Here is a 27,399-nt window from a genome sequence, read left to right on the forward strand (position 1 = left end):
TGGGACAGCCGTCGTCGCGTGGCGGTGACGTAACCGCACTTAAAATGCGTACTTCAAGCGTGCAGACCCTGAATTGGGACACAGCCAGTGACTACAGAGACCTGGGCGCCAACCACATGGTCTACCTGTACACTCGCCCCTCAAAGACAGTTTTAATGTCTCTATATTTTCAGGCAACACATATGTTTGTGTGAACTAAACATAATATCAATATGCATACAGCTTTAATTGTTTTGGGTCCTTTCACTTTTAAGTCAAGGAAAAAGCAATTACAAATAAAGACAACATAGAAATGCTGGCTAATTAATTTGTTGAGATACAAGGGAAACTAAAACTAAACTAAGGGGAAACTAAATGAGAGAGAGAAAGAACTAAAATAAATGAGACTGAACTGTTAAATGAGTAAATTTTGGAGATGAGCATAGTTTAAATGTGTAAAGCAGCACTCAAAGGCACAAAATAACTTCCTGTGGGAAAATCCAAGTATGCTCTGCCATGCTAATGTAGCTGAGAATTAAAGCTTAGGGAAGTAAAGAAACAGTAAGCAGCACTGTTTTGCTGTGAAACAAAAATCAATTCTTTGGCTGTAGCTCAGGTGGCAGAGCAGGTCAGCCCCTAATCAGAAGGTCGGTGGTTCGATCCCAGGCTGCATCCTGGCTGCATGCCAAATATCCTTGGGCAAGATACTAACCCCGTGTTTGCCTACTGGTGGTGGTCAGAGGGCCCGGTGGCGCCTGTGTCCGGCAGCCTCGCCTCTGTCAGTGCGCCCCAGGGCAGCTGTGGCTACAATGTAGCTTGCTATCACCAGTGTGTGAATGTGTGTGTGAATGACTGAATGTAGTGTAAAGCGCTTTGGGGTCCTATGGACTAGAAAAGCGCTATACAAATGCAGGCCATTTTACCATTTACCATTAAAAAGATGAGCATAAATCAAGGACTTGGCTGGAATAGCTCAGGGTAATTTAATCAACCCACTGCTCGTTCTAATCATGACTAATGATATATTTAATCAGGTATCAGGGGACATAGATAAATCAGTTTTCACTGACAACACAGCCACCTGGAAGAGAGCAAGGGAGCCTGCAGCAGGTTTCAAATAAATTACAGGAAATAGGCAGATACAGATGTGGGCAGCTATGTGGTGATTCCTTTTTTCTCTGGAGAAAATGAAAATGATGCAATTAACCAGAAAGCACACGAGAGAGGACTGTTTTACCCATACAAAGCAGATATGACAGCAATAATCATGTTACTATGGTGAACAATCTCACAGAAAGAAAAGTTTTGTTTTACATAATCTCAGTTCTGACAGTCAGTCAGATTTACTATACAAAGCACCCCCCACTATATTATTGCCTAGAAGAGAAGGGGAGGGAAATTAATTTGTACTGGAAAATGTGGGTACGAGAGGAAATGGACGAGGTGGAGGTGTCACTGGGTAAACTGGCATATTTCAGCAAATACTATGCTAAACTGCCTACTGCAGCAGTTTGGATTCATAGTAGAATAGTACAGGTGCTGCAGTGCCCTGCCTTCAGTCCAGACTTTTCACCAACTGAAAACATTTGGAGCATCATGAAATGAAGAATACAGCAAAAAAGGACTTTTAAGCAGGTAGCAACCTCTATCAGACAAGAATAGGACAGTATTCTGCTCCCAGAAGTCCAGCAGTGGGTCTCCTGTTACCAGATGTTTACAGATGGTTGTTAAAAGAAGAGGGGATGCTACACAGTGATAAACACGGTTCTATCCCAGATTATTGAAACCTGTTGCTGCCTTCAAAATTAAAACGAACTCTTATTTTTGACAAGATGAAACATATTCACAGAATAGTAAAATGTCTCTTTAAAAAAAAAAGTTTTATACATCTTCTATGTTCTATAAAGGGTGAATTTATGAGATGAGATTTATGAGCCACCATGTGCGAGTGATCTGGGATTGTTTGGTTATGTCTGGGAAAGTTTATATCGTCAGCCATTGAAGTCGGCGTTGAGTTGGAAGAGGTATCTTGTGTACGCGAGACAAATCAGGGTCACCGTTCCTGTTTATATCTTTTACCCTCTTCGTTAAAGTAGGTCTATCCTTTCCAGCGGACTTTCTGTTGGTCAGTATTTGGCAGCTGGTGTTTTCACTTCACCCGCCTGCCAAACGGACTTTTAGCGGCAGAGGAGAGCGACAGGCGGGGTGTTGGTAGCTGTTCGGTGATAAGAGATAAAGTGGGTAAAAGGTGGCTGTCAGGAACAGATAAAATTGACAGCAACGGTCTAAAAGCGACAATGTAGCGGTTACAAGCTGTACGGGAGGACACGGTGTGTTGGCAGACCGGCTGGATGTCCAAAAATGTTTCTCCTGGTGGACTTACTGAACCAGAAACACATCGACACCCTCAAAGACTGAGTCCGGAGAAAGCAATACAAAGAGATTTATTTATAGTTTTTGACGAAATCATCAAGTATCATATATTATCTGGTAAATAGCTGTGAAATAGGACGATGTGTCTTTTAATACGCGTGCCAGGCTGCACACACAAAGTGCATCTATCCAGGTTGAAGCTAATGCATTCTAGGTTGTTATGGCTGGAGCATCGTCCGACCTTCTCAGCTGCCCTCCGGAGGACGAGGCAGTCATCCGGGCTCAAATCCTCACTCCATCCGACCCTGGCATTCCCTGTGTGGGCTCCCAGGCCCTACATTACGGTCCTACCGCGCAGCCCCCTCACGGGTGTCCCTGTGCTCTGCGCACACAGCCGGACTCTCGCTCGCACACCTGTTGCCTTTGCTAGCTCTTCAGCGGCCTCTACACCCTCACCTGCCGGATCAGTGAAGACCCAGGCGGACACAGAAAGAAGCCAGGCCCCCACCACGGTCCCCCTGGAGGATGTTAAAAGGATTTTGAGACTGGCTCACCCGGAGAGAGGAAGACTGGCAGGTAAACTTTATGTGACCTTTTACCTTAAGGTGTAGCCATTAACAAAAACCATCAACAACATAACTGGATCATTAACTTTAGGTGTTTCACTGACAGAGTAAAAAGCATTTCTTATTTTTAAAGTGCTTTAACCTTAATAAAAACAAGGTGTCACTTTTATTGTAATTTTAGAAAACTGTGTCTGATACTCCCTTTTGTGGGAAATATACGTTGATTTTGCATTTTATAATTTAAATATCACTGACTCGCAAAATGTGGACTGCTGTAGGTGATTTACAATCATTAAAAAAAATGTAAATTTATTTTTAAACTTGACATGACGTGAATGTATTTTTAAACTTAAAAAAGCAGTGCTAGGGATTTAAAAGGAAAAAAGAAAGAAATAATAGTAGGCTTGAACAGTAGGAAAGACTTCAAATAAAACAGGTGCCCAAAGTAAATGTGTTACTGTGGAATCAGTTCGTTTGTTTGTTTTTTTAGTTATGTTGAGTGCCAAACACATTATATGCATGACAAACCCCACACTCTAGTCTGTGAGCTGTGATGCTACTCTGTGACATGTGCTGCAGAGTCCTAAAGCGTTGTAAACAATGATTTTGGTGCCCGGCTGATAGTGTCTCTATCTGCTGACACACTTTATCAGTTACCTTTAGGATATTTACAGCATTATGAAAGTTGATCCTTTCCTTCTTTTTTCCCGATGCCCACAAAAAACGTGTTAGCCTTCTGCTCAGTTTAAATTTCAGTTTTGTTCACAAAATGGGCAGCAATGTCAGAAAATGGACAGATGTCTATTAACCAAGGCAATATAGACTTGCTGTCCTAACCATACACAGCTCATTCACACTTATGTGCATAGCTGACACCATTAGGTCCATTTTAAGCCTGGAAAACCCCTGCTTATGTTGTGTAAATAGCTGTGGATTATTATTATTATTATTATTATTATTATTATTATTATTATTGGTCTGAAAACCTTCAAGCTCCCCTGGAGGTTTTTGCGTGTCGGGTTAAGTTTCAGAGCTGATGGTGTTCTGGCACACTTCATTTCTTCTGTTCTCTGGATTGATGATGGCACAAATATTACAAAAATAAAATCACAAATCTATTTCTGCTTGCCAAAGCTGACCTCACACATTAAACAAGAGGTTACTTCCTGTTTCTGTAGAAGTTTATTTGTAGTTTTATAAGGTTTTCGTAAGTCCTCCTGTTTCCCAACCCTCATGTCATGTGCATGCAAGCGTAACAATCAGTTGAAGTAAAACAGTGTCTACACTTTTACCATGTTTTTTGTAATCAGTGACAACCGGTCACCTCACTGTACTTTACAAAGTGGTCATTGTATTTTCTTTTAGGTTAGGGTTGCATTTCTTTAGGGTTCACAGTTCTTTAGTATCTCTGGCTTACATTAACCTCATCTGATCTCATGTCGAGACTGCAGCTGTACATGTTGAAGTCAAATGGTATTCATTGCCTACTATAAACCTTTCTTGCTCCTCTTTGCTCTGTTTAAAATATCTGTGACATTAGAAAAACCTCCCATAGTAGTTGTGTTGGTATAACTCTTTCAAAGAAGAAGATAAGACTTTGTTTAATAATTTCTAGCCCTGGGTTTTTATTTTTCACACACATTTAAAGTGTCACATTTTTGCTTTGGTTCTGATTTTTCTCTCTTTTTGTTGTTTTATCCACCACAGCTGCTATAGGCTTCCTGACTGTCTCCAGTGCAGTAACGATGTCAGCTCCCTTCTTCCTGGGCAGAGTGATTGACACCATTTACGCCAGTGCATCAGACGCCGAGACGATGACGGCCTCGTTGACGTCGCTGTGTATCATGCTGGCGGGGGTGTTTCTGTGTGGTGGAGCGTGTAATGCCGCCAGAGTCTACCTCATGCAGTCCTCAGGTGAGATTTACTCACCTGACGTAAACGAAGGCACTTAATTGGGTAACTATTAAAAAATTAAAAACACTGGACAGCTGAGACTACAGTTAAATTTGAGCTCTCTCCTCATGGTCTGTGCTTTAATCTTCATAGTTCAGGGAAATAATCCAAACAACCATTTAAGGAATTATTTATTTAAGAGATTGTTTGCAAAGAGTTGGATCTAAAGGTCAGTCTTACAGTGTGACCTGAAGGCTTTGATGTGATTGTGTTACCACAGAGAGCCTCGTGTCTTGCCCTGTTTATTTATTCAAAAACATAAATGTCACAACTACAAAGAGGTGGTTTTATGGAAAACTTAGAAGCTGTAGTTACTTTTGCCAGCCATTATCCCAGCACAGAGACTTCCTGGAGTCTCTGCTTCTTTTTCTTTCTCAGCCAAGAGTAACATTAGAGTGTTGGGGGGTGGGATGAAGAGCAGGACGTCCCAACCTCCTGTCTGGCTGAGGCTGTGTGGCTTCTTTTCATACTTGGAAATCTAAATTGGCTGTAGATGTGAGCATGTGTGTTACAGGATTTACCCAACCTCTCAATGGATGGATGGACATGAATGAGGGAATCTCCCAAAATGTTATTCTATCTCTTTAGTTAATTAATAACACCTGTAAACATTGAATTTACAATTGGCCAAATACTTACCCGAACATAATCAAGTGTGAACCAGACGTTTTTCTGGCATGGCCAAGTGCATGTAATTTTGCACAGCAGCAGTTGCTTTCTCCCTCTCTGATCACGTTTCCCATCTCTCTGCAGGGCAACAGATTGTTCGTAATCTCCGTGCCTCCGTCTTCTCCTCCATTCTCAGACAGGAAGTGGCATTCTTTGACAAGAATAGGACTGGCGAGCTTATAAACCGTCTCTCTGCTGACACGGCCGTGGTGGGCCGCTCAATCACAGACAACTTGTCAGATGGGCTGAGAGCCGTTGCCCAGGCAGCTGCTGGTGTCAGCATGATGGTGAGTACATCCCCTCCGAGTGTGTTGCTCTTGTCCCTCAGGTCATATCTGAACCCTCTATTATTGTTTTTTGTTTGTTTGTTTGTTTGTTTTAATTCTTTATTTGCAGTTGATATTCATAAATGCAAATTCGGAGCCAGTACGATCTCATATCTTCTGTTGGCTTTTACAGAAATATGAAAGTCTCATGTAATCTATTCTGGGAGGGATGGAGTGCACACACAAAGTTATGAAGAATTTTCAGAGCGACTTCGAATTGATGATATAATATATCTATCTACTCATGAATTGTGGGTGCTTTAGGCAGCAACCAATGTCTTTAGTGAGTGCTTTTTTTTTTTCTTTTTTTTTTGCAGGCAGAATATCAAATATGTATTCATTAGAGTGTATCAGAGGAGAGCTGCAAAGGTAGATGAGTGTTAAGTATGTGTTTCAGCCCTTTGTGAGAAGTGAATTAGTGAATGTCTGCGTCATAGGGCCTCATCAGCCGACATTCCCAGAATATATGCCAGTGATTGGTTTCCTGGAACCCACACAGCCACGTTTAGAATCTCCTCCTTCAAAATGTGCTTTCAGTTGTGGTGGGATAAACAAACAAATTAAATATGCCAATTCAAGTTCTTTCACTATCCGAGAATATGTATATTTCCACTGAAATTTAATACATTCAACTAGTTCTCATTGGATATTAAGAAATTGCTCCTTTTTTCCCTGCATTTCTCTTTAATGATTCCATGGTGTGAATATATTTATTTAATTATTTGGTCAAATGCTTTTTTTTTATTTTTATAAATTTTAGAGATGTTGCCCTTAGTTGAATCACTTTGGTAAGCATCAAGGAATATTTTCAATATTGGGTCATTAAGATCTAGTCTGTGTCTAATGGTGTGTTCAAATATCTGAAAAAGTCCTGTTTTTCACAGTGACAGACCTTCCTCAAACTTGATCCATTTCATTAGGCTTAACCTCAGCATGTATTTGTAAATTATCCTCTAGTTTATCTTCTCTTCTTAAAATATCCCAGACTTTCAGCTGAACCTTGATCCATGGATCTGTACATTATTTATAAGTCAGGTTTTATATGCCACTAGTGCACGCACCAAATCCAGTGGTATATAAAAAAAAATAATACGTAAAACAGTTGGGCTTACACCAAAGGAAAATCACAATGTGATGTTTTAAAAATAGGTTTTAAGTTGCTCAGTCATAAATATTTTTTGTCATAAAGTGTCAAAAAACAACAGAAAAATGCTAAAGTGTATTTTATATAATATAAAAAATACTGTACGTCTACATGAAGACCAGCTGGGAACCTGGAAAAACCCTGTGAATGAGGGAGGAAGCATAAAAAATTGCTGATTAAATAACTGTGTAATGATTACTATGGACATAAATATTATAAAGTCAATGTCCTGGAGCCACAAAGATAATTATCCTCCTCAGAATGAGCCTTTTGAAAAGGCACACACACAGCGGTGAAGTATTTTGCTCTTATCCGTGTGACTTCTGGAAGCAAAGAATTGTTGGAAATGTCATCTTCAAGCTGAAATGTCACGTAGTTCCTGTTTAAAAAAACCTTCCTTGTATATCTCTCACGCTCTCTCTTACATTAAAGCTCTGTTTTAGTCATTGAGCAGCACTGGAGCAGAGCATGTCTGCTTTTGAAGTGTCTTATTATTATTTTTTCTGTGTCTGATCTGCAGCTTCTCATTCTCTGCTGCGTGCTTGTGGTCACAATGCTATTGTTAGACTATAAAACTGTTGTACAGCAGGTTTACCAAAATAATTATTAGCATGAGGAAATGAGTGTGAGGAGCTGCCACGTCTCTGACAAACAATGCTCATTACTAAAGTCACAAAATGTGTATATGTGAATATAAATCATGTAGAGTTTTGACAGAGAGGTTGCTAAATTGTTGCTTGCTTACTGGCCTTTTAATAAACTGGTTTATCAATAGTTCATTCTACCCATTTTCATACTTTATAAGATTTTCTTCATGGTTTAACCTCTCCCCCTTTACAAGGTGTTTTTACTTCTTGTAAGGAAGTAAATGTATTTCCACTTTTTGTAAATGGTCAAGGAAATGAATGGAAGTAATTACCGTAATCAGCTGTTAAACTGGGTGGATCAGAGTATCACAGATCACAATAGCTCCATTAGCTGTCTAAGTCTTGTGATGTGTCACTGTGACCTCACTGATTTAAATGCTTTCACGCTTAACAACAAAAATGCACCCAGATTTCCGCACAGTGGCTTCTACAGTGGATTCAATCAGATCAGAGCGAAACCGGCAACTTTTTAAAATTTTAACACAAGTTTAACTTTTACTATTTGAAGAAGAAAAGATTTTCTTCCTTGTCAAGTGAGCTATAACTGAGGTTTTAATGTTGCTGATTAACTCGATTAAACTTTTCAGTAGTAATACTGAAACAACGGCAAAATAAAATAACACTCTGTCTTCTTGTGGTTGGTGTAGATTGTGTATTGGCCCTTGATGTTTGGTGTGGAGTATTATCGTGACTTAGGATGGTAAATGAGTAAATATATTTTCTTTCATGTTTTGCATCTTTATCAAACTCTTAAAGGTCATCAGCTGTGTTGTTACTGTGAAACCATTTTCTATAAACTTCCTTCACCAGAACTCCTGTTTTCGCTTCTTTCTCTCTTCTTCTAGTTCTACGTCTCGCCCAGTCTTGCGAGCTTTGTGTTGCTGATTGTTCCTCCTATGGCCGGTCTTGCTGTCATCTATGGCAGATACCTTCGCTCAATCTCCAAGCGCACACAGGACGCACTCGCACAAGCAACACAGGTACGCAAACAGACCGACACCGCATCTGGGTTAAACAGCTTGAATTTATATTACTAGGATTATTGTTATGATCCAGTGTTTTGGTTTTTAAGGGTAGTTACCCAGTGTTTTTGGCCTTTTCAAAAAAGATCCCATGTAAGTCCTACAAATAAAGTTTTCAATTCTTCACAAAATAAATATTATTAAATATAACAATAATTTGATAGGTTAAATAATAAAAAGATACAATAAAAGTAAAAAATAAGTTGAAAATGTATAATAAAGATAAACTACAATATAGAGCCATGTAAATATATGACTATAGTGCATAGCTTAAATAGTTTACTAAGTGTGGTGAATGTAATTCAAAGTGGCTTTGAAGGCAGTCAGTATAACAGAGTGTTGTGCAGTAGATCCTTAGTTTTGTGTACATGTCATATAAGTGCTTTACTTCCTTAGGTAACTTAATTAAATAGGCAGACAGAGTAAATTTTCTTGTTGATAATTTGATTTTCAATCAGTGAAGTCCTAATAAAATCACGTTCGTGTGTAGTTGGCAGAGGAGCGAATCAGCAACATGCGGACAGTCAGAGCTTTCGGTAAGGAGCTGTCAGAAGTCGACAAATACACACAGAAGACTGACCACGTCCTCGGCCTGGCTAAGAAGGAGGCTGTGATGCGGGCTGGTTTCTTTGGAGTGGTGAGTACGTTTGTGTCCTTTCAGTGATGCAAATCAAATACGTTAGCAAATGAGGTGTTGCACTCAAGCTTCTGCTTTTTGCCCCATAGTTTGAGCTTGTCACAATCAAGGAGGTGTTGCACCATAATTGCCGTTTGATTCAGTTCTCCATGCAACGACGGAGAATATTTAAACCAGCCTGTGTGCATTAAAAGTTAAATAAAGCGCAACGCAGCATGTCCAGCGTTATAGCTTTTAAACAGTTACGTAGTCTATAAAACCTGCACGTCTTCTCTTTTCATAGCTTGGATTACTCTCCTTCTTTTATGAACGTGATCATATATAAAGCATTTAATCAACACCATGTGATGCACTGTCAACAATAAACATGCACTGTGTGTTACCTTTTATTGCAGGGCTGATGAGTTTGTTTGTTGTGAGGCACCAGATAAATGTGCAATATTTGTAACAGGCATTAAGACAGAGACTGGTGAGAAAACTCAACATTTAGCTCGTTGTGCTGGTTCCCTAATAGATGATTATCAGTGTAATTGAGGAGCAGTGGTCCCAAATGTTATGTTAATTAGATAACATGTGATCGGTGTGTGTGTGTGCGTGCGTGCGTGTGTATTTCAGACTGGTCTGAGTGGTAACATGATGATCCTGTCGGTGCTCTACAAAGGAGGCCTTCTGATGGCCAGTCAGCACATGACTGTGGGAGAGCTCTCATCCTTCCTCATGTACACCTTTTGGGTGGGCATCAGTATCGCAGGTAAGATGTACATATTCATACATACATACCAGTGTATGTAGCATGTGGATGTGCAGTTGCTGACAGCACGCTGGTTTTGTGTTTTACTTGCAGGTCTGAGTTCTTTCTACTCTGAGCTGATGAAGGGTTTTGGAGCCGGGGCCAGGCTCTGGGAGCTGCTGGACAGAAAGCCTGAGTTTCCTCTAAATGGTCAGTACACACAACATTTTATTATTCTGATTTATACCTGCGCGTGTTATGTTGTACTACTACTCACTCAAAGTGTATTTGTATAATGCCTGAGCACATTTTACCTCTAAAGTCAAGTTCAAGTGAGTCTTGGACCAGGTCCATTATACCAGAGATGCCACATACAGACCATTGAAACTCTCCTTTCTGTCAGTGTAAAGAAGTGCAATTTAACAGTGCCTCTCAGTTTTCCTACATTATAAAGTCAGAGTCAGCACGACTCTTTGTGCTTAAAGTTTTAAGAAATAAATACAAATAAAAGAAAAGGCTCTGGTAGTTCATAGCCCAGACTGTGCTGTAATTATAAATCATAAAGAAAATATCTTTTTTTTTTTTTTTTAATTTTTATCCTCATTGTGGACCCAATGTCGATAGTGGAAAAACAGGAACTTAATTGTTTATATTGTTTATCTATTGCTTAATTACATTGGTTCCCTATGAGTGGCCATGGGGAGGTCTTACCGTGTGTGCGTGGAAAGAGAGGAGTTGAGATGGTTAACGAAGTGCAGGCCAGCAGGAGAGCGGGGAGGAGGGACGATCAATTTAATGGGTCTCTGGTTTGTTTGGGGAGCTGAGCAATAACTGCTCTGAAACCTGAGTACGTGATCTTAGCCTGGCCACAGAACTCTCGAGTGGTTTTGTTTGTGGCGGCAACTTAATCTAACATCGAACTGATCCGACTACCAGGTCTGCTCCTCGAGTTTGAGCTAAACGGCTCCTGTTGTCAGGTGTGCTTTAAAATCTGGGGCAAACTGGAGCAAACAAATTGTAGCAACCTGCCTAGTTGTGCTAATGTTTCTCTCACTGTTGTCTGAACTGAAAACACAGGCCCCTAATTTATTTACAGGCCACAACTGAGCTTCAAGTACAGTAAAACTTCTCAGATGGAGAAGCGTCAGAAATGCAAATCCTGACACATTTAGCATTTTGCTTTCATTTTTCCTTAATGAAATAAATAACCTAAAGCAAGTTTTCAGACTCTTTTCAAACCAGAACAAACTGTAGGTCAGAAACACAAAAAGTGGTACAGATGCTTTTATAAGCAAAGTATGACGTTGTTGCATAGAAGTGCGTTTACGCTGTATATTAATTTTCAGAGGTTTTATTGATAGTTTCAAGTTGCTACTATAAAACACAAGTTGATTTAACATTTCGAACATCTCTCCTAGAAACATTCATCTCACATTTACGTGTTTAAATGTACGATTTCTGTTTAAAATCAATCTCGAGTCGAGTTTTAAGCTTTGTCTGGTTTAATACAATAAAATCCTCTGCTCCTCCACAGAAGGTAAAATCCTCCCAGCGGACCAGCTGAAAGGCCAGCTCAAGTTCTGTGATGTCTCTTTTGCCTACCCGACACGTAAAGAAGCCCCCATTTTCCAGAATCTGAATCTCTTGGTCCCGGCCGGTAGCATCATGGCTGTGGTGGGGGCGAGTGGATCTGGGAAATCATCCATGGTTTCACTTCTTCTCAGGCTGTACGACCCCGATGCTGGTGAGAACGAGCTCGTTCTGTCCTCTCCGCCGTGACTGTAACACTTGAAGCTACTGATAAAGTGGATTTGACATGGATGTTTTTGTTCAGGTGTGATCACCATCGACGGTCATGACATCAGGGATTTAAATGCTTACTGGCTCAGAAGTCACATTGGAACTGTTAGCCAGGTAATACTTTAATGGTTAACTTGTTTTATACAGCAGATATAACGCACACCACACAAGTTAAATACGGCAAAAGCAATGCATAATGTATTACAATACATGACCTCTCACCCCTGCTGCACTTTTCGCCTCCCTCTTGCAGGAGCCGGTGCTCTTTTCCTGCTCTATCAGAGAGAATATCGCTTATGGAGCGACGGATCCAGATGCTGTAACCACAGAGGACGTCTACAGAGCAGCCAAAGTAGCCAACGCCTATGACTTCATCCAGACGTTTCCTAAAGGCTTTGACACTGTGGTGGGGGAGAAAGGAGTGCTGCTGTCAGGTGAGGAACCAAATCAACTATTTATGAGCCGACACTACAGAAAGTTTTATTTGTGAGACTTGAATGGGAACTATTTTTTTCATCTGTCCAATTCCTTAGACATTTATTTGTGCTTTCACTGTAGTGCCTTAGACTGCTCTAAATGCTCCCAGTATAAGATAAATTTAAAAAATATATATTTAGTGCCATGAATTAAATATTTAAGAGTAAAAATATGGAGCTGAACATGAACACAATAGACCTCATTTAATTTGTTTTAATTACTGAGGAAGCATGTTCAAAATTCTAATCATGAATGGATGGATTTAAACTCCAAAATCATTTAATATTTGATACTACCTGTTCAGAAGCTCTATCTTTAGACTTTATGGATACATGAGTATGGATACATGCTCCTCTAAGATCCATAAAATGACATGTGGTGTGCCTCAAGGGTCGGTTCTAGGCCCTGTACTTTTTAATTTGTATATGCTCCCTCTCGGCGGTGTCATCAGGAGGCATGGAGTGAACTTCCACAGTTACGCTGATGACACGCAGCTGTACATCTCCGTGTCTCCTGATGACACCAGACAAATGGATGCCCTTTTTAACTGTATCTTGGATATAAGATCTTGGATGGCAGAAAACTTTTTACAACTTAACCAGGACAAAACTGAAGTTTTAATTGTCGGTCCTGAGGCTCAGAGAGAGAAACTCTTGCCTAAATTAGAGGCATTTTCACTATGTCCTTCGCTACAAGTGAAAAACCTGGGTGTTATTTTTGACTCTGAGCTTGGTTTTATCCCACATATTAAACATGTAACTAAAATTGGATTTTATCATCTAAAAAATATAGCCAGAGTCCGCCCTATTCTCTCTCGGGCCAACACGGAGATGCTGATGCATGCTTTTATTACCAGTCGCATTGATTACTGTAATGCCCTGCTCTCTGGTCTTCCTAAGAAGAATATTTCAACTTTACAACTTTTGCAAAACTCGGCAGCTCGTGTGCTGACGAAGACCAGAGGGCGGGCCCACATTACACCGGTTTTAGAATCGCTGCACTGGCTCCCCGTGTGTTTCAGGATCGATTTTAAAGTTCTTTTATTGGTTTTTAAATGTCTTAATGGTCTTGGGCCTTCTTATCTCTCAGATCTGCTTTTACCATACGAACCCTCGCGGACCCTGAGGTCCTCTGGTACTGGCCTTTTGATTGTCCCTAAAGTCAGGACACATACTCACGGAGAGGCAGCGTTTCAGTGGTATGGTCCTCGTCTGTGGAACAGCCTGCCGGAGGAGCTCAGGGCCGCAGAGAACGTACATGTTTTTAAGAACAGGCTCAAGACCCACCTTTTTAATTTAGCTTTTACTTAGCGTTTATTTATTTTATGCTTATTTATTCTATCCTGTTATTCTATTATTAATTTAGGATTTACCTAATATTTGTTTGATTTTATTCTTATTCGTTTTTTAATCTTCTTATTCTATTTATATTTATATTGTATCCTGTTCTTATTTATTTTATCATTTTACCCTATATATATTGTATTGCGTCATATCTCCAGTGTTTCCTCGGAGGGCGCTCTCTGCACCGGGGCTGTTATTGACCGTGGCTGCTGGGTCTCTGGGGTCCTCTCAGACTGGCTGGGGGGCTCCTTTGCCTCCCTCCTGCTGTGTGCCCAGCCTGGAGGCTGCGGTCTGTGACCGGCTCCCGGTGCAGACGGCTCCCTGTTATAGTGTTTCCTCACTTGGCTCATGCGAGCCCAGCCCAATTTTTACTCTTTAAGTGTGCGCGTGTGTGTATGTGTGTGTGGGTGGGGGGATATATGTGTATTGAGAGTGTGGGGAGTGAGTTGGAGGGTGGGGTGGGCTGCTTTTAACTATGTAAAGCACTTTGTGCTACATTTTCTCTGTATGAAAAGTGCTTTATAAATAAAGATTGATTGATTGATTTAAACTCCTTAAATGGGCGCAGGTTTCTTTTTTGAAAGCTCGCGCTATCAGAGCATCATTTCATTATTTCTTTCTGGGGTTTTTAGCTGCTGTTGACTAACTTGACTCTGACTGTGCACATAATTACCTTGTGTCTGTTTGTCAGGTGGTCAGAAGCAGAGGATAGCCATAGCCAGAGCTCTACTCAAGGTAAATAGACCGTAATTGTTTTACGCATCTAGAATCATTGCATTCACCGAAGAACTTGAGTAGATTTATTTTGACTAGAATCTTCTACTCTTTTTCCAGATTTCCTTTTTGTGTGAAATGGTGTCTTTTAATCATATTTGTGGTTTCTTTCCACAGAATCCAAAGATCCTGCTTTTAGATGAGGCTACCAGGTGAGAGACGGGGAATGAATTATAACTTATCATACTTTGTTGATTTGTTTGTCATTGTTTGCTCATCTGAACATGAATACGGATTGTAAGTAACCTGTGATAGAAACTTAGTTTAAAGGTGGATATTAATTTATTTTAATCTTCATTTTTCTGTAGTGCGCTGGATGCTGAGAATGAGTTTCTTGTCCAGGAGGCTTTGGAGCGTCTGATGGAAGGTACACTTTACCCACTTTGCTTTCCCTGCCTTTCCTGTTGCGTCACACATACGTAACCACACTTATATTTTATTTCGTGCTGTTGTCGTCCTTTTAACAGGGAGGACAGTCGTGATCATCGCTCACCGTCTCTCTACGATTAAGAACGCGGACGCTGTTGCTGTGCTGGACCAGCGGCGCATAGCTGAGTGTGGCCAGCCTACTGAGCTGCTAGGAAACAGGCAAGGACTATTCAGGAAGCTGATGGAGAAACAGGCGTTTCTACAGGAAGAGCAGCAGCGAGCACTTATCTGATAGGACAGGGAGCACGGATGCGTGAATGATAGAGAAATCAGGAGGTGAGGTCACTGTCTGTGATAACCTTTGAACTCCAGTTGAAGGGAAGCCACTGGAAAAAATCAAATTTTATTTAAGGCTGAAGCTTTTCTTTCTGTCTCGTTGCTGAAAAGACTGCCGTACATAGCATCACATGTGGATCACTCAGTACTTTTTGAAAATATCTCATCTTATGCTGAAGAAGGTGAGATTAAGAGAAAGGACTTATAACTACAGTTTTAGGGGAAAAGCTCAAATCCTGTTTTCTATCATTCAGACGTTCAGGAGGAATTTTGAAGAATTTAAATGTGACACTGTGTCTGCATCTGGATTTCTTTTTTTTCTTTTTTTTTTTGGTCAAGTTACCAAAACAGTCCAGATTGATTTTTACAACTCTGCTAAATGTATATTTGTTTTTGTCTCTCTACAGCTGATTTTTTTTTCTATAAAGACTTGAAGCCTTTTACTGTCATATTAGAGTCTAAAGAACTAATGAAACAAATGAGCAGCTATATATATATATATATTTATATATATGTATGTGGTGTTTACACCCTTGTAAAACAGGACTGAACACTATTTTAATACATTTTGATTAATGTAAGCACATTTGTCAGTTTTAGTCTAAACCAGTTACACTCGTGTAACTGTTTGTGTTCAGGATTTAACTGACAGCCTTGAAACTGTTGAACTCTACTGTCTTTGTTTGTCAAATGTAATACAAATGAGTTCAGATGCAGGGTAAAGCTGACTGAGGCTGCTGAGCAGACACTTTTATGTTTGGAGATCTGCTGCTCTCAAGGAGGAAGGACACTGGAGTCAAGTCAATAGCGTCTGTGCAGGTCTGCGTATCATCAAAACGTCTATTTCACTGTCAGAAATCCACATTTTCATCATCTTATGTTGTTTTCAGAAAGCTATGCAGCGCAGATGAGAGTTTAACCTTTTAATTTGGAAAAGCCGAAAACGGCATTGCACCTTTAGACATGTGAGTGTACATGTGAGCACAGATGACGCTGCTTAAAACTGCCTATGTGGCACAATCGTCTCCTCTGTGCACAGCCGGGTGTTTACTGGATGTGCACTTGGCTGGCTTTAAGTTCTCTATAGACATGTAACCATCTACATGTAGCTACAGTGCTGAAGCTTATAAGACACAGACTCAGAAGCGATGACACTCCTGCATAAATATTAGGTTCATAAATGCCCTCTTCACGTCTCACTGAGATTCTGTTTGAGAGGATATTCCTTCATTTTTAACCCAGACATGTAAATGTCCTGAGGCCAAATTCCCTGCTTCTCTATCAGAAACGGCTCCTTTTGATTTGTCGCTGTAGAGCCCAGTTAACCTTTGTAACGAGTAGCTGGGAACATTACTGATGACAAGTCTGCATTAGTTACTAAACTGCTTTTATATTTCAGTGAGTGAGAAAAAACAAGCAACATGAAGGACTCGTATAATTTATCACGTATCATTAATATAGATGTTATAGTGCTGTCTTACACATATTTGCTGTTTGTTACATTTGGACACTCTGGTCCATTTTGAACTAATTAATCGTTGGAAACTGTCTATGACAACTGGCTAAAATATCAATTTAGCTCACAGTTTGTAGGCAGTGATGTGAGGTGGCTCATAAGTGACACTAATGCAGATGTAGTTTTAGGGGAAATTAATCCGGCATTGATCTGCAGTGACTTATCACTTTTAGAGTTATTTATTTATTCATTGCAGCGTGTAGCCTGTGTTTCAGGTGGATTTTATCTGTGTGTTCTTTATGTTAAGTATATTGAACACAAGGTGGTTTATTGTGGACCCGTTTCTTCTTTATCATTTTTTTTTTTCACTTTAGAAGGAAAAACAATTTTACTCAAATCACATTAGAGTTTCACATCATTGCGACATGTTAGTCCACATTTTAGAGCTAAGTTTACTTGAAAAGTTGCCTTGAATGTCTTTTTGCTAAACTGGAGAAGCTGGAGAGTAAATTCACTCCACACTAAAGTAAATGCTGAACGTCCAGCTGACAGCAGGTCAATGTGCTCACACAACTCACAGCTGCAAGTTTCTTTTTCTTTTTCTAACTTGTAAATAGTGACATATAAATATGACACGGTGGGTTTATTATGATACTTCTATGTAAAGATAAATAAAGTAAAATACTAATAAATTGCTGTGTGTGTGTGTGAGTTTTATGTGAATTTTTTGTAAGTGGTTTGTTATCATACACAGCTACTAGTCCCCATAGAATCAAATTACACCAAAAGTCACCCCAGGGTGCTTAATATTGTAAAGTAAAAAAAACATAGAAAACCCTAACAATCAGATGAACCCCTATGAGCAAGTACTTGGTAACAGTAGGAAGGAAAAACGTCCTCGTAACAGAAAGAAACCTCCTGTAGAACCAGGCTTGGGGAGGGGCGGCCGTCTGCCACGACAGGTTTGGGGATCTGGGGAGGGAGATGGGACAAAAAGACACTGTGAAGAGAACCAGAGCTTAGTAACCAATGATTAACAGGCCTTTTATGTTGCGGGTCAAACTGGCCTGTTTTAAAGTTAAAAAAAAATTTTCCCTTCGATTTTTTAAAGTATTTTTTAACCCCCGCATGTTTATATCACATAGATAGTGTTTGGGTCAGTTCGACCTGGCATTCAAAGTGGTTGTTAAAGGGGTCAAAATCTATTTGTTTTATGTGCAGCTGTGAGACACATTTCACCACACGCACAACACTCCCTACATGAGGTTCTATTGACCTCGTGTAAACCGCGTGAATGCAGGTGGCGTTATGACTTCTTCTCCACCCACATTGAGGGGACACTCGCCAGCAAGAGAGCAAAACGTGTAAAGAATCTCTGCAGTGGAGTCCTGACAACATTCCACAGCTACATATGAGACATTCTCCTGTCAGAGTTTTACCGAATGAGCAGCAGAATAAAGGGTCATAGCCCTGAAAGCTCTAAAATTCAACTTTGATCATAGAGGAGGAGGATCTGTCTGCAGATGAAGACCATCGTGAAGTTAATTCTGAATGTGAACCAAATAAAGAAACTGATTTATATTTCTCCAATCATGACAATAACATCAAAATGGTGAAATAGTCATCTTCATCCTCAAATATACATCAGGCAAAACTGCAACATAAAGATGGCCTTTTTGGCTCCCAGAAACAAATCTAAACAAAACCACATGCGTAGCATAGAGGAGAGAAGGGACATATTTTAAACAATCAGCCACGTGGTGACAGGTGTGCTTCCTCTTAAGCCCCGCGTCACACGGGTTGCCCACCTCCAAACCAAACCGAGAGAGTTGAATGAGTTGAATGGTCATCACACTAGTATTTAAACAGTTTACAAAGAAGCTGTTACACTCCCACTCTTCAATTGACTTTCCACTACAGTTCCAGCAGAAACCATGTGATGATGAATCAAGCAGTCCCAGCTGCTCTGCCGTTCTGTCATTATATCACATTTGTTCATCCATATTACATAAGTATCTGGATGATTACATTTTCAGCCTCAATTCAAGGAGTTTAATAAAAGTGTTGCACTAACTTGCAATGTAATATCCGCGGGAAATAATTCTGTAGTTATCCACTATAGGTGCCTCTCAGGGCTTTTGGTGTTGCTGACTGAGAAGTGCTTTTATTCTTGAATGTATCCGGTCCGTGATTTGACCACTGTTAAAGTCTCTCTGATTGGTTTATTTTGGTTAATGATGAGCTCCTTCATTTGCACTGACATCACTTCACTTCATATTGAGAGTTCAGGTGAACAGCCTCTATATTGTTAACACTTGGGGGGGAAAATCCAGATGTTTTATCAGCTAAATTTGTCATGAAAAAACTCAGTTGTCCAACTACTTTGTGCAAAACGGCAGTAATTCTCCTCATGTTCATTGACCTAACCGCGTTTCAGTGCGTGCCTGTGCAGTGTTTCAGGCTCTCACTAGGTGGCACTGCTGCTTCATACACTGAGCTACCTTCCTGCTGTGAGGCTCTCACTTCAGGTTTCTGGTTCAGCCCTTCATACCAGACTGAAACCTCATGGTTGTGATATGATTAATGTGTATTCAGCTGCTGGTAGGTTGTGATGACAGTGCTGTGAGCTTTGCTGCAAATAGACCGTTGTCCCATCTGCTGGCACACAGACAGGTCGTGGCATTGAAGGGATGCAGTCGATATATTTATCCTTGTAAAACGTTTGTTACACCTGGGGGGCAGCTTAAAAGTCCATGAAGATGAATCAAGTCTTTAAAATTTGAAATTTGTCAGTTCTGCTTTGTAAATGACAGGTTTTATAGCACATCCACACAAGACTGAACCACACTGAAAACATCTGGAATAAAACAATGATTTGATGAATAGTTTTATTAATTCTTGACCTTAGTGACCAAATAATGCTGTAAAAAAGACTATCTAATTTAAAGTCTAAATATCTGATCTTGGAATATTTCTGACATATTGCTCAAGACTTTGATGTCTTGCTGCTTCCATTAGTTGGCATTCAGCTTAAGACTATAGACTTTGGGTTCTCCCCTGCACCAGACCAGGTCTCCAATTCCAGCTCCATGTGCTGCAGCTCCCCTCACCGATCCCCACGTGACTACACTGAGCTATTTGAGGAACGCCAAGAAAAGAGGTCCTGACCCTTCTTGGCCTTACACAGCAGCATTCAAAGTCTTTATTTGTCACTTGGAAACACCACACAGAGCCTTACATTGCTAAAAAACAAACAAACAGGAATATAACTATATAATATATAATAATAAATATAACTAAATAACCAGAATAATTTACGTTGCGTTTTGAATCTCAGTCATGCCAAAGCACCATATGGAGGAATCTCAGGAGAATTTCTACAGTCACATAAAGCAGAGAAGACTCAATATAATTTTGAGAAATCCACCGAATAGGTAGCCATGCATCAACCTCTGCCTGTCTTTGGCATGTCACACCGCCCATCATCTTCCATAACACTGCCCACATGGTGACATTTTACCATCTTCATGTTATGCTCACCCCGAGCACTGGAGGGTGATTCCATGAGCTGATTGAATCAAAATGAAGAGAAACAAGAGCTGATAAAGGAGCTGATATTTTATGGTTGTGTTCGATTTTTACCTGTCCACTTACAACATCCTCAGTATCCTCAGCCACTCCTCACAGCAGCAAAATGGACAGCAAGTTTATTTAAATCTCCAACATCAAGTCCTGCCTATTCGCTCTTAAAATAAAGAAAGATCTACTGTACATGTCGAGCATGCTGCCACACTTTAAAAGGTAGCACGCTCATGTACAGCAAGAGTATTGGTTCCAGCTACTGAATGCCTGAGCTTGTGCTATTCTTACACGTTCCCTGTCACTCTCGCCCTCTGTGCTCCCATGATAGTCCTGAAACTTTCAGCTGAAGAAAGCCTCACTAGAAAAGTTGCAGGTAGGCAGCCACAGAGACTGAGGGAGCTTTTACAAAGAAAATACCCTTTTCCTTCAGCCTATTCACGTCTAAAAAGTGTCCAAAATGCTCTCTGTCACCAAACTACATCTAATTTTCAAAACACACAAACCCCCCAAAATATTCTACCCTTTCCAAAGTCTCTGTCTCTCTTCAGCTGCCTCGGTCACACATCTTCCGACCAACTGCACTCATCTTTTCTGCCACCTGCTGCACACACCCTTTCATCTCCATCTTCCTCCTCCCTCTATGCTCCAGGCTTGCTCTCTCTAATCTCCTCCCCCTCGGCCCCTCTGACCTCCTCTTGCGCGTCTCCCTCTTGCGCTCCCCAACAACTGCCCGTCCCTTTACATTTTAGGTGTTTCACTGGCCCCCGGATCCAAAATGGTTTACAGCAAGTGCATAAAAGTAGCTCAACCTTGCTCTGCAGCTCCTCCACCCCTTCAGCCCCCCCACACACACGCAAACACATTCCCTAATCCACATTCTCTACTTTCGGCCTGTACCCAAGGAGGCCCTGCTCATTTGCTCTCATCCACCAAGGCATCCAAGATTTTGTCAGCCTACCTCCTCTTTTCCTATTTTCATTGACATATCAGTGAGCACAGGTGCTGCAGAAATGCATTTTAAGTTCAGGAAGGAACCACTGAATTACTGAATGCAATTAAAAATTACCTGATTAAGTCCTCTGTTTACACAGGCAATCAATTCATTACCTCCAACCTCTTGCAGGCCATAGTTAGGAGCTGTAATGACAGTCCAGGTTATGTAAGACTATGTGTTGATATTTCTCTCTTCCCATTGAAACCCAGCTCGATAAGTAAAATATAGAGCAACCCCTTTTTATCAGTCAATATGTCCATTATTGATAAATTACCCATCATGATATATTTCAAAATATTTGCAATTAGATGTGTACAAACAGCCACAGTCAACACAAATAATCTACAAAGAAATCCTTGATCTAAGATCTGAATATTAAAAAAATAAATAAATGAATAATTAGTCATGTTAATGCTGTCCTGCTTTCTGTATGCTGCTTTCAGGTAGGAATTCCAGGAGTTGCCAGACCCATTGTGATTTTTTTTCTGTCTGATTGATCAGTTCACCATAAATATGGTTCTCTTCTCTCCTGCTTTAGATCCATCTCTGTTTTTGTTTTGTTTGTTTTTTTGTTTCTACTCTAATCTAATCCTCTCTCACTCCTCCTATGGAGTTATTATAACCACCTTGGCACCTCCTCTTTCATTCCTTTCGGTGTATCCGTCAGTAATACACACTAACATGCATGTACACACACACACGCACGCACACACTCTCCATTTGTCACACACGCACCAGCTCCCCTCCTCCATTGGAGTTATAATTAATCCAACTGCTTCACTGACAGAGCAGAGTAGCCCCTTCAGATAAGGTTTCAGCTGCTGGCTACTTCGAACTTAGAGCTCCGTGAATTTGAAGCCACATGGGCTGCAGGATCCGATTTTGAGTTTAATTCATTGCACGTCTTGATACACGATTTAATGCAGCTTAATACATTTTTGGATGCAGTTATAACTGAGAAGGGGGGGGGGTTACGTTTGCAATCTCCTAATTCTGATTGGTTCTCTGTACATTGATCAATATGTTTAGTATTTAGTGTTTTAAAAAAAAAAGAGTATATTTAAACTAGCAATCAATGAATAAAAAGTACACTTTTATAGCAACACTGTAAGTTAATTCTACTCTAATTAATGTGATTAATTAGAAATAAAGGGTTAATTCTGACATATGATGGCTGAAATAATGCAGTACATATTTAGCTGTTATATACAGAATTTCCAACTTCAGCTTTTGTCCGTTGACCTTTAATAAACCTGTATTAATTGAGTTATTAATTGGCCCTGTACAGCTCTCTTCCTGGTTGACCTGTCAGTCACTGCTTCAAGCCCTGGCCCTCACCGTGGCCTAAATCTGTTCAGATGAGGGAAGCATATTCCCATTTTAAGGCTGGATGAGGCCTACTAGCAACAAATCTATAACCCTGCTTGGTAGCAATTGGCGTCTCCCCTAGAAACACTCCCCAGTGGTCCGCATGGTCCTTATACGGCCCTCGAGGTGGGACCGCGAGCCTTGATGGGAGGTCAGAGCGACAGTTCCATATATGGCGCGCGCTCTCTCCACGTCGGGGGCGCGCAGCGTCACTTGTGATCCCCTCCTGAAATCCGATTGATGGAGTGCCCTCCTTGCCTTCACGTCGGCACCCCACCTCCACCCACTCCCTAGCCTCGGCCTGTCAGTATCCTAATATGGCAGAGGGCCGGGATGGGGGCCAGTGCTGAGGTTTGTGAATGGTGGACGTTCGGTATAAAAGGTGGACAGGCAGCAGTAAGGACTGTAGCTGGTTCAGCAGCAGCACTGGTTGGGTCGTTCTCTCCGAGCCGCAGACACACCCCTAAGGTAAGACCCTGCTAGGACCTGACACTCCTGAAGCCACTCATCCAGGCTGGGACACTAGACTAAGCCTTAACCGGGGAGCCACTGCAATTACTTAGGGGCAAAAATTAGGAAGGACCACCGGGGACAGGAGGCATAGGACTTGAGGCTGATTTGGGGCAACACGACTGCTGGAGGATAGCTAGACCATAGGAGAGACCTGAAGGAAGAAGAACTGTTTACAGTTGAGGAGGCAGAACACAAACACTGTGCTTGACAGGAGAAGCCTAAACTATCAGATCTGTAATTAAATAGACTAAATAATTGATAAATTGATAGATAGGTAGATAAAACATTTGGACTGAGTTTCTGGTCTGATCTTAAGCTGTTCTACTTTATGACAATTTAAAAACGAGAGAAATTTACCTGAGGGAGGATTGGTGAGACAATGGGAATACTAGGGATTTTGGTTCAACTTTAGCTTATTTTAGAGCCTTGATTTCTTCTAAGATTAAATAAAAAAGTAAATCTTAGACAAGTCTGGCCAAATTCCAATAGAAAATTTAAAAATAATATCAGTTACTTTTAATAAGATTTAATTGACGTTTACAAAAGATACTCATCAAGCGTTGGTTTGTTAATGCACCATAGATTTATATAGCGCAAGCAGTGGACTTGAACAGGTTCATGCTCCGTGAAATTATTTTTAGTCTTTTTAGCCACACGTAGGATGAGAATACAAAATAATGATAGAGTTAATCAACGCCTTACTGTGTAATTCATTTCTGTCACATACATTATGGATTTGATGTGATTTAAACTCAAATATTTTGTCTTCCTCTCCTCTCTTACAGAAGCCAACATGTGTGACGACGATGAGACTACCGCCCTTGTGTGCGACAACGGCTCCGGCCTGGTGAAGGCTGGCTTCGCCGGAGACGATGCCCCCAGGGCCGTGTTCCCCTCTATCGTCGGCCGTCCCCGCCACCAGGTAAACAGCGAAGAAAATTAACCGATAGACTTGATATTAGCCTGGACTAATTGGCGTCAGTCATTATTTCACACTCACTAATTGTCACACCTCACCCATCACACCGTTCAATATCAAGAAATACAATTAACCTTCCAAAAAATAAATTAAAATCAAAATGCAATAAACAAAAACAATAAATTAACATTTTGGATTGTTAAAACATTTAACATTTATTGCTAAAAATGATTGTAAAAGTTCAGCTGCTTGCGCAGCTGATATCAGCGCAGTCACAATATTTTTGGCTTCTTTTACCTGGAGCAGCCTTTAAATTAGTAACAGATGAAGTGCCAACTTCACAACTGCTCTGTCTGTCTCTGTGACTGATATGTGGCACATTTACGCAATGGTCACTGTGTCTGTCCGAAGACTTTAATCTGTCCAGGAAAGGTCGCACATCTGTATGGATCAGTTGACGTCCCCGGCTAACCTTCCTTTTATCTTCCCCTCTCTCCTCCCTTCAGGGTGTCATGGTCGGTATGGGTCAGAAGGACTCCTACGTCGGTGACGAGGCCCAGAGCAAGAGGGGTATCCTGACTCTGAAGTACCCCATTGAGCACGGCATCATCACCAACTGGGACGATATGGAGAAGATCTGGCACCACACCTTCTACAACGAGCTGAGAGTGGCCCCCGAGGAGCACCCCACCCTGCTCACTGAGGCCCCACTGAACCCCAAGGCCAACAGGGAGAAGATGACCCAGATCATGTTTGAGACCTTCAACGTCCCTGCCATGTATGTGGCCATCCAGGCTGTGCTGTCCCTGTACGCTTCCGGCCGTACCACTGGTAAGACTGACATAAAACAAATAAACAAACATAGCTTACTAAACACATAAAACACATATAGCTAGTTTACCTTATTACTTAATAATATGTTACTGACATAGTCAATCGATCTAACATAAATGACAATAACTATTGAGGGAGCAATTTCACAACAAAACGCTTTTACGCACAACTTTTACGCACACTCGACCAGCCTTTCTGGAACTGTTCATGTAGGTTTATTTGACTTTATCTCGTAAATTCACCCCCAAAGCACCCACTTTACCCATGATTTTACGCACAAAACGTATTTTTTAACCTTTTTTTTTTTTTCGTTTTTTGTCGCTCGGACTTTACTAAATTTTCTCCGTGGCTCTCTATAGGTATTGTGCTGGATGCTGGTGATGGTGTGACCCACAACGTCCCAGTCTATGAGGGTTACGCCCTGCCCCACGCCATCATGCGTCTGGACCTGGCTGGTCGCGATCTGACCGACTACCTGATGAAGATCCTGACTGAGCGTGGCTACTCCTTCGTGACCACTGGTGAGCAATTGAACAATAATCAACACGGCCTGAAAGAAAGAGGAAAAAGAAAGAAGGAAACTAACATTTTCTAGCAAGACGTTATCTGGGCGAAGACGAGTCTAAATTGTCAGTTAGCGTTCACTTTTATTAGCAGTGTTTGGGATAATTTGCTATGACATGCTTTGATCAAAGATTTACCCATACAGATAAAAAGGCGCAGCAAATAATTGTCACACTTTGTGAGGCCTATTAATGCCCACATGCGAGCATATTGATACTTAAATGTAAAGATATTGTTTTAAATAGAGTGAAAATAAGATGTGTACATGTTCACAACAGCGAAGAATTTGTGTAGTTTAGCCCATTAAATCCGTGTTATTACGCACATTAGTATTTCACGCTTCACGCTTTTGGCACTCTGAATAATAACTTATCAACTTATAACTCCACAGCCGAGCGTGAGATCGTGCGTGACATCAAGGAGAAGCTGTGCTATGTGGCTCTGGACTTCGAGAACGAGATGGCCACCGCTGCCTCCTCCTCCTCCCTGGAGAAGAGCTACGAGCTTCCCGACGGTCAGGTCATCACCATTGGTAACGAGAGGTTCCGTTGCCCCGAGACCCTCTTCCAGCCTTCCTTCATCGGTACTTCAAAGAATCAGTTCTTTTAAAAAAAAAGTTTTTGCCACCAAATAGACTTATGGAGGCTACTGGTACATACCGGGTAATAATTTCTTAACACTTTTTCATCTCATCTGAACAGGTATGGAGTCTGCTGGTATTCATGAGACTGCCTACAACAGCATCATGAAGTGCGATATTGACATCCGTAAGGATCTGTACGCCAACAATGTGCTCTCCGGCGGTACCACCATGTACCCTGGTATTGCTGACCGTATGCAGAAGGAGATCACTGCCCTGGCTCCCAGCACCATGAAGATCAAGGTACTTGAAATTGAACTCAAATCAGAGAAGCAAAAGCTTCAGAGTTTACAAGAAGATTGAAATATTTTATGCATAAATTGGCAAATACGCACCCGATTTCACTGAACACTTGTTTACTTATAGAAACCGGCACTTTACTAATCCACTCTTTCCTCCTCCAGATCATTGCTCCTCCCGAGAGGAAGTACTCCGTCTGGATCGGTGGCTCCATCCTGGCTTCCCTGTCCACCTTCCAGCAGATGTGGATCTCCAAGCAGGAGTACGACGAGGCCGGCCCCAGCATTGTCCACAGGAAGTGCTTCTAAATCCTTCATCTTTTTCTCCAGCTTCTCCATCATCTCAATCATTTTTACCACCAGCCGTCTGGAGATCAAGCAAGGAGGAGGATCGACCTCTGCGGCACGACAACACTCTGCTGTCGATGGACTGTCTGTCCGCGCTGCTGACATTCATATGCATTTTTTAATCCTTTCAAAAATGTGCATATTTTATGGCTGTCTGTTGTCTGTGTTGCACGGAGAAAGGCTGTGAAAACCACCACTGAACCATGCATCCACCAAAAAAACTTTAATAAAAAAATAAGAACAACATGTTGCCCAACACATGTGAATGTAAGTGTATATACATATTGATAATTTATTAAAGTCCATTATTTGGTAACTTTGCCCCTGGTCTTGTTTTTCCGGTATTGGCAGAGGATGACAAACAAAAGCGCAGGGAAATCAGACGATAAATATATTTTTATCTCTTAAAAGATAAATTTGCCATAAGCCAACAATGCAATATTACAGTATTCAACAAATCCTGCAAGAACTGTGGGAAATAAACCGGGATAACCACTAAACGAAACATAGTGCGGCTAATTGTTCCACGAAAGACCAGGTGCAGGGCGCATTCATGGACATCTAAACGCGAGCTGGCACTAATGTCTGGATCATATTTGGATGGACGAGAGGCAGGGGGAGGGGCTGCTAGGTGAAAGAGGTATTGAAGGGCGACGCCTTCGAGCAGTTGCCGACAGTCGGTGTTTGACTTGCCAGGAATGCGCGAAGGCAGCAGCAGCTCAGCCTTTTAGACTGACTGGATTAGTAGCATATCCGACACCTGACACCCTCCCTGCACGACCATAGGAGCTCACCCA

General features: G+C 41.2%; 2 protein-coding genes across 2 annotated transcripts; both read left to right on the forward strand.

The window, feature by feature from the left end:
- Positions 1-1,950: 1,950 nt before the first annotated feature.
- On the forward strand, positions 1,951-17,293 carry abcb10 (ATP-binding cassette, sub-family B (MDR/TAP), member 10). The gene is made up of 14 exons (XM_004539484.5): positions 1,951-2,928; positions 4,626-4,832; positions 5,625-5,827; positions 8,503-8,637; positions 9,170-9,316; positions 9,932-10,067; positions 10,161-10,256; positions 11,581-11,790; positions 11,881-11,960; positions 12,100-12,280; positions 14,358-14,401; positions 14,558-14,592; positions 14,749-14,807; positions 14,908-17,293. Exons 1-14 carry the CDS (start codon positions 2,493-2,495, stop codon positions 15,099-15,101), a joined length of 2,163 nt encoding a protein of 720 aa, XP_004539541.1. The 5' UTR covers positions 1,951-2,492; the 3' UTR covers positions 15,102-17,293.
- Positions 17,294-22,860: 5,567 nt separating this feature from the next.
- acta1b (actin alpha 1, skeletal muscle b) lies at positions 22,861-26,918 on the forward strand. Its single transcript, XM_004539482.5, has 7 exons — positions 22,861-23,013; positions 23,844-23,980; positions 24,484-24,808; positions 25,171-25,332; positions 25,767-25,958; positions 26,077-26,258; positions 26,420-26,918. The coding sequence occupies exons 2-7, from the start codon at positions 23,852-23,854 to the stop codon at positions 26,561-26,563; spliced, it is 1,134 nt and encodes a 377-aa protein (XP_004539539.1). The 5' UTR covers positions 22,861-23,013; positions 23,844-23,851; the 3' UTR covers positions 26,564-26,918.
- Positions 26,919-27,399: the final 481 nt, after the last annotated feature.

Source organism: Maylandia zebra, linkage group LG1, assembly GCF_041146795.1.
Source record: "Maylandia zebra isolate NMK-2024a linkage group LG1, Mzebra_GT3a, whole genome shotgun sequence".
Classification (NCBI taxonomy): Eukaryota; Metazoa; Chordata; class Actinopteri; order Cichliformes; family Cichlidae; genus Maylandia; species Maylandia zebra.

What these genes read in the sequence shown, in the direction of transcription:
- acta1b (XM_004539482.5), top strand. Translation starts at nt 23,852, where the DNA reads ATGTGTGACGACGATGAGACTACCGCCCTTGTGTGCGACAACGGCTCC. An exon ending in TCGGCCGTCCCCGCCACCAG is followed by an intron (nt 23,981 to 24,483) that starts GTAAACAGCGAA and finishes TCCTCCCTTCAG; the next exon opens with GGTGTCATGGTCGGTATGGG. An exon ending in CCAGCACCATGAAGATCAAG is followed by an intron (nt 26,259 to 26,419) that starts GTACTTGAAATT and finishes TTCCTCCTCCAG; the next exon opens with ATCATTGCTCCTCCCGAGAG.
- abcb10 (XM_004539484.5), top strand. Translation starts at nt 2,493, where the DNA reads ATGTGTCTTTTAATACGCGTGCCAGGCTGCACACACAAAGTGCATCTA. An exon ending in GGTGGGCATCAGTATCGCAG is followed by an intron (nt 10,068 to 10,160) that starts GTAAGATGTACA and finishes TTTTACTTGCAG; the next exon opens with GTCTGAGTTCTTTCTACTCT. An exon ending in ACATTGGAACTGTTAGCCAG is followed by an intron (nt 11,961 to 12,099) that starts GTAATACTTTAA and finishes TCCCTCTTGCAG; the next exon opens with GAGCCGGTGCTCTTTTCCTG.